Source organism: Gracilinanus agilis, chromosome 1 (genome assembly GCF_016433145.1).
Source record: "Gracilinanus agilis isolate LMUSP501 chromosome 1, AgileGrace, whole genome shotgun sequence".
Lineage (NCBI taxonomy): Eukaryota > Metazoa > Chordata > Mammalia > Didelphimorphia > Didelphidae > Gracilinanus > Gracilinanus agilis.
In genome coordinates this window covers 769,718,040-769,724,906 of record NC_058130.1, presented here as the reverse complement: position 1 = coordinate 769,724,906, position 6,867 = coordinate 769,718,040, and the positions used below count along the sequence as shown (strand labels likewise).

General features: G+C 49.9%; 1 protein-coding gene across 1 annotated transcript in view; it reads right to left on the bottom strand.

Moving 5' to 3' along the window:
• The window catches only part of ACACB (acetyl-CoA carboxylase beta), a 72,580-nt gene extending 66,425 nt beyond the window's left edge, over positions 1–6,155 (bottom strand). The window contains exons 1-2 of the mRNA XM_044685461.1: positions 6,019–6,155; positions 3,126–3,260 (exon numbers count right to left, since the gene is read on the bottom strand). Coding sequence (XP_044541396.1) covers positions 3,126–3,260; positions 6,019–6,144 — 261 coding nt within the window. The 5' untranslated portion in view covers positions 6,145–6,155. The remainder of the gene's footprint in view (positions 1–3,125; positions 3,261–6,018) is intronic.
• Between the last annotated feature and the right edge of the window lie 712 nt (positions 6,156–6,867).

Genomic DNA, 6,867 nt, shown 5'->3' with positions numbered 1-6,867 from the left:
GAAGGAAGAAAGGAAAAAGAAGGAAGGAAGAAAGGGGAAGGAAGGAAGGAAGGAAGAAAGGAAAAGGAAGGAAGGAAGGGAAGGAGGAAGAGGGGGAGAAAGGGAGGAAGGAAGGAAAGAAAATAAAAGAAGGAAGAAAGGGAGGGAGGAAGAAGGAAGGAAGGAAGGGAGGGAGGAAGACAGACTAGGTGAAGGATCTGGAGAGGCTCAGCCAGCAGAGGAGGCTTAGAGGCCAAGACAATTGTCTCCAGAGATTGAAAAGTCTGTTGTGTGGGAGAGGAACTGATTTTGCTTTATGGGGTTCCAGCAGAACCACCAGGAACAATGGGCCAAAGAGTGCCAGCTATAGGAAAAAAAAATGAGTCTGGGTGGGGGTCCAGAGCCAACTTGGCCCTCTTCCCCTGGGTTCTGTTGGCTATGCCATATTTCCCTCAGTTTCCACTTCTACAAAACCACAGAATTGTACTGTATAATGCCCGAGGTTCCTTCTGGCACAGAGACTTTGCAGGTCTGTTCTAAGAGGCAGCTTTTGGCTCAGTTGGAAGTGTTAACTACCTGTTCCAGCTCTCAAACAATGGAAGGGACCTCTTGGATGCAATGAATTCCTGTGAGGTCTCCCACCTCTTTCTCAAGCATTTCTCAGAGATCCTGTAGAGGGGATTCCTGCTCTGGGAAACAGCTAGACGAGATAAGCCCAGAGAGTCCTTCCAACTCTGGGATTCCATCCCCCTTTCTCAGATCAGAGAAAAGAAGTGTCCGCTATCAGAGGCCACAGAATCTGAGAGTCTCTGGTATCATCTAGGCTGAGACAGGAAAACCATGCCCAAGGTCTCAGACAAGAGTTGTCAAGTCAACAAGCATTTATTAAGCACCTAATGTTTGCCAGACTTTGTAATATGTCCTAAGCTAAGGCCTGGGGATACAAGGGAAGGTCAAAGAAAGTCTCTGCCCTCAAGGTGCTCATGGTCCAGTGCAAAAGACAACATGAAAATAATTGTACAAATCAGATATGGACAGGAAAAAGTGGAGTTAACCAACAGAGGGAAGGTGCAAAGATTAAGGAGGATTGGGAAGGACTTCCCACAGAAGATGGGATTTTAGCTGAGACTTGACTGAAGTCAAGGAAACTAGGAGGCTGAGATGGGGAGGGAGATCCAAATATTGGGGCCAGACAGTGAAAATGCCCCAAGTTGGCAGGTAAGTGGTTCAGTGGATAGAGCACCAGGCTTGAAGTTGAGGGTTCAAATCTGACCTTAGATACTTCCTAGCTGTATGACCCTGGGCAAGTCACTCAACCCCCCTGCCTAGCCCTTACCGCTCTTTGGCTTTGGAACCAATGCAGTTTTGATTCTAAGACAGAAACTAAAAGTTTCTATCTATCCATCCATCCATCCATCCATCCATCTACCTATCCATCTATCCATCTACCCATTCATCCATTTACCTATCTACACTGCCCAGCTCTTACCTCTCTTCTGCTTTGGAACCAATTACACAGTATTGAGTCTAAGGTGGAAGGTAAGAGTTAAAAAAAAAAAAATGCCCAGGTTGGGAGACAGAACCCAAACCAAGAGGCCATTCAGACTTGCTTTATCAAAAGAGATGAACATCTTTTGTTATTCTTGTTTATTCTTTGGGATACAAGATTGAAACGCTGACTGTATCCATTCGTCTTATGATGCTGTCATACCACCTCGAGCCCCTGGACCTGCAGAGAGCCGGCTCTCTGTACTTTTTGAGCAGTTTCAGTCCTTTCTGAGTCTATGGGACCCTGTCTCAGGTTGTCTTGGCAAAGATACTAGAGTAGTTGGCCACTTCCTCTTCCAGCTCATTTTACTGATGAGGAAACTGCGGCCAAAGGGTTAAGTGATTTGCCCAGGGTCACGCAGCTAGTAACCCAAACCATACCTGGTCATCCAGACTTGACTTGCTTTTTATCAAATGAGATAATGTCTATAAAACACTTTTCATACCTTAAAAGTGAGCCTTTTTTTAAAAAGTATCTTAAAGCCCTTACCTTCCATCTTAGAATCAATACCATATGATGGAATACTATTGTGCTGAAAGGAATAATAAACTGGAGGAATTCCATGTGAACTGGAAAGACCTCCAGGAACTGATGCAGAGCGAAAGGAGCAGAACCAGAAGAACATTGTACACAGAGACTGATACACTGTGGCACAATTGAACGTAATGGACTTTGCTACTAGCAACAATGCAATGACCCAGGACAATTCTGAGGGATTTATGGAAAAGAACACAACCCACATTCAGAGGAAGGACTGTGGAAAAGGAAATGCATTAGAAAAATATGTGATTGATCATGTGATTTGATGGGGATATGATTGGGGTTTCAATGTTTAAGGATCATTCTACTGTAGATATAAATAACATGAAAATAGGTTTTGACCAATGATCCATGTAAAACCCAGTAGAACTGCTTATTGGCTTTGGAAGCGGGGACAGAATAGGGGAGGGAAAGAGTATGAATCATGTAACCATGGAAAAATATTCTAAATAAAAATTAAAAAATGAAGAATCAATACCGTATATTGGTTCTCAGGCAGAAGAGAGGTAAGGGCTGGGCCATGGGGGTTAAATGACTTGCCCAGGGTCACCCAGCTAAGAAGTGTCTGGTCTGGTTCTATATCCGCTGAGCCACTCTGTTACCTTCCAGTCTTTTATTTTTAAAGAGGTTTAGTGAAGAGAGGGCGAGAGCTGGAATGTGGAACCTTGATGAAAAGCCCCCCTCTGACACTAGCCCCAGGGAAGTGCCTTCTACCTGTAATCTTTGCTTGCTGGTCTGTGTAAGGACAGAACTGCAAGAGTGGAGCCTTTCAGAGTAAAATAAATCAAAGATGTGGAGAAGAAGAGGCCCGCCTCTCCCTCACCGGGGAAGGCTCACGAGGAGCAAATGCGCAGATAACGTAAATGCCCGTTTTGGTCAAAGTTGTTGATGCTCATGAAGTCTAGTGAGGAGCAGGAGGGAGTCCTGGGTCCAAATCCTGGTCGGGGGGTGTATCTGAACAGGACACACGCCCTGCAGGCCAAGGGTTTGTGTGGGGATCCCCGGGAGTAAGCGGGGGGCCCGGAGCGCCCCTCCGTCGCTAACACAAACTACCTGCGTTGGCTTTGAGGTCCTCCGGCGTGACCATGACCACAAAGCGGATGGCCCTCTCGTTCCGAAACATCTCGTAGGCCCACCTTCGAATGGACCGCATACACTTGACGGCGGCGATGCCATTGTTGGCGATGAGAACCTGGAGCCAGAGAGACGGAGGAGAGAGCCGGGCAGAGCGTCAGCGGTCCAGGGACCCCCTTCTCCAGCCCAGAGTCCCCCCTTCTCTAACCGAGCAGAAGATGTCTGCGAATCGCCGTGATTAGGGTTGGACAATTCCTCCTCCTTGCAGCCACCTAGGGAGGGATCCGCCTGAATCTGCCAAGGCCTGACTCTGACACCTGCAGCCCCCCATGGGGCCTGGCACCGTCACCCCTAAATCAGGGGCCCCGAGGACTACCTCCAGGGACCCGATTTCTTTAAGAGCAGCCCTTTCACGAGTAACTTCCAACCCCTCCAAGAGCCTTGAGACAGAAGAAGAGAAAGGCAGCCGCAGAACCCAGGAGACCTGGGCCTGAGGAAGATGGAAGCAGGGAGCGGGGACACAGAAGGGTCTCTTCATCTGAGTGGGGCCCAAGCCGTATCCTGGCACGGTGGGGCGGGGGCTGCCAGCACGACAAAGCAGAGGGGCCCGGCCCGGCCCCGGAGGCTCCACAGTCCTCTGGGGCTGCAGGCACTGGGCGCTGGTCCATGGCCTCTTTTCGAGGAGGGCAGAGTTTCTGCTGGGCGCAGAGCTGACCCTCTGCCTCTCGGGAGTTCCTGTCCCGTCTGAAATCCTCTCTTGTACAAGAGTTGACACAGCCAGAGGTTTCATCCAGTCAAATTCCCCCATTTTATCACTTAGCAAGTCTCCAGGGGGCGGCCCCACAGATCTGGGGGCTGCAAAACATTTTTTTTGAACTCTTACTCGTGTCTCAGAAGCAATATTGCATATTAGTTCCAAGGCGGAAGAGCCGTAAGGGCTAGGCAATGAGGGTTAAGTGACTTGTCCAGGGTCACACAGCCAGGAAGTGTCAGAGGCCAGATTGGAACCCAGGACCTCCCATCTCTAGGCCTGCCTTTCAGTCCACTGAGCCACCCAGCTGTTCCCCAAAAGAAGGAGTTTTTTTGTTTTTAATAACTCTTGCCTTTCGTTTTAGAATCAATACTGTGTATTGGCTCCAAGGCAGAAGAGTGGTAAGGGTGGGCAATGGGGGTCAAGTGACTTGCCCAGGGTCACACAGCTGGGAAGTGGCTGAGGCCAGATGTGAACCCAGGACCTCCCGTCTTTAGGGCTGGCTCTCTATTCACTGAGCCACCTAGATGCCACACTAAACACTTTATTAATGACTTGGTCATTAAATTCCCAGTGGCTCTAAGACAGAAGGTCCAGCCAACAAGCTAGGGGTCGGCCAGTACCCAAAAAGGCTTTGTCAGATCAGAGCACCGGCTGAATACAATGACATTCAATAGACATAAATGTCAAATCTTACACTTGGGTTCAGAAAAAAATCCATTTCAGGAGCAGAAAGTCAGGGAGGCCTGGTTAGGTTTATATGAGGAAGATCCAGAAGTTTTAGTGGACCGCAAGTGACAACTGCGTCAACAGAGCAACACGGCCACGAAGAGGGACGGGGCAGCGAGCCTCCCTCCGGACTCTGCCCCCTGTTCAACACTTCTGGAGAAGGTGTTTGGCAGCCATCCAGGACACGGAGGGACCTCGGGGCCGTGTCCTACAAGGAACTGGGGACGTCAGGCCCAAAGGGAAGACTGAGGCAGGTCAGGGGAGGTCAGGAGAGCTGGCCTGAGTCCCTTCAGGGCTGCTGAGGGAAAGAGGGGTGAGACTCAGGCCGTCTGGCCCCTGGTCAGAGGAGCAGGGGCGCAAGGAGGGGAAAAGGGACCATGGAGGTCCGACAGCTCCTATTGGGTTTGGGGGCCATTAAAAGCCCCAGATGGTTTCCAGACACACTTCTGACTCCCCTGACCATGAGATCGCCGTCTAGAAGTGGAGGTCTCCTAGGAGGAGGCCCGATGACCATGTGAGAGTTACCCAGGGAGAGAGGCTGACCTCTAACCATGAGCCCAGGGGGCTCTTCCCTCCGCACCCGCCACCTCCTGTAATCATGTCAAGAGAGGAAGCCCCCACCCCACCACCTGACTTCTCATGCAGCTCCAGAAGCCAGCCAGGGTGCCACAGACAGTCCCAGGAGCCAGGGAAGGCAGCCTGACTACTTGGGCAGAATACGGAGCCTCCGGTCCTTCCACAAAGATACAAGGGGAAAGGGCATCTTACAGAGCTCAACACAAATCCCCACAGAGGAGGGCAGCAAGGTGGCATAGGGAATGGAGAGCCAGGCCTGGACACGGGAGATCCAGGGTTCAAATGTGGCTTTAGAACTTCCTGAATGGGTGACCCTGGCCAAGTCACTTAACTGCCACTGCCTTGGAAATGATAATACAGTATTGATTCTAAGACAGAAGATAAGGTTTTTTTTTTTTTTTTTTAGTTTTTAAACTATTGTTACCAAATACAAGTTATAACAAATTTCCACACTTTCTCCAAGTGCTAGACTAAGAATGTGTTGTAGCAGAAGAGAGAGAAAATAAGATGGTGGCAGAGAGCTGGAAGGGACATGGGTAAGAGGCAGCTCATCCACCCCCTCATTTTACAGAGGAGAAAACCCAGGTTGTTGAGGATCAGAAACCAGGCCCTGCAGCTCTCAATTCAGCATCCTTCAGCAGCTGGGGGAGGGCAGAGAAGGAGGAAGAGGAGGGAGACTCAGAGAAGCCTTGGCAGAGAAGGAGGGACAGAGGATGGGCCCAAAGTTGCCAGCACAGTGGGGTCAAGGACGGACATTTAGGAGTAACAAGCCCTCAAGAGAGCACCGCTGCGGACCCCAGGGGACATGGAACCTCACTACCTTTTCAATGACGTGATTCCCTCCAAAGCGAGTTACAAACTCAGCCGGAGACGCGACGGTGAAGTCACGATGAAGGTCCAATTTCTTCTGTTCTCGTCCTCTTTTCACCAGATGCAGTCCTGACATGCTAGGTCTGGAGACGAAAGATGGAGAACAGAGTCAGCCGAAATGGGGGCTCATCTAAGACACGTGGCCCAGAACTGGGGCTCAGTAGTCTGTGACTGTGAACAGAAAGCTCAGGCAGGGCCAGGGACGATTTGGAGCTGAAAGGAACCAGCCTTTCATTCTACAAAGTGAGGAGCCAGACCCAGGAAAGCCACAAAAGGCCAAAGGCAGGTAGCAAGAGAGAGGAAGAGCACCCAGCTCCCTGGGCCCCCAAACCAGAGAACCAAAGCTCTTCCCACTATACCACTGTTTAGCCCCACTTAGAGCTGAAAGGCCTTGGGGTGCTGGGTAAACTTGCAGGTGAAGGTCTCTCTGTCTCTCTGTCTCCTTTCTCTTTCCTCTCCTCCTTCCTCCCCTCCTCTGTCTCTTTTCTCTTCTCTCTTCTTCCTCTCTCCTCTTCTCCCCTCTCTCTCTCTCTCTCTGTCTCTCTCTCTCTCTGTCTCTCTCTCTCTCTGTCTCTCTCTCTCTCTCTCTCTCTCTCTCTCTCTCTGTCTCTCTCTCTCCCTCCTAGTCTAAAAGTACAGATGATGAATGTGCAGACTGGCTTTCTTTTCTCCCTCTCCCTTCTCCTCTATCTCTTATTAAATATTTTATTTTTTTCTAATTACACGTAAACTTTAACATTTGTTTTTAAAATTTTTGAGTTCCAAATTCTCTCTCCCTCCCTCCCTCCCTTCTCCCTCC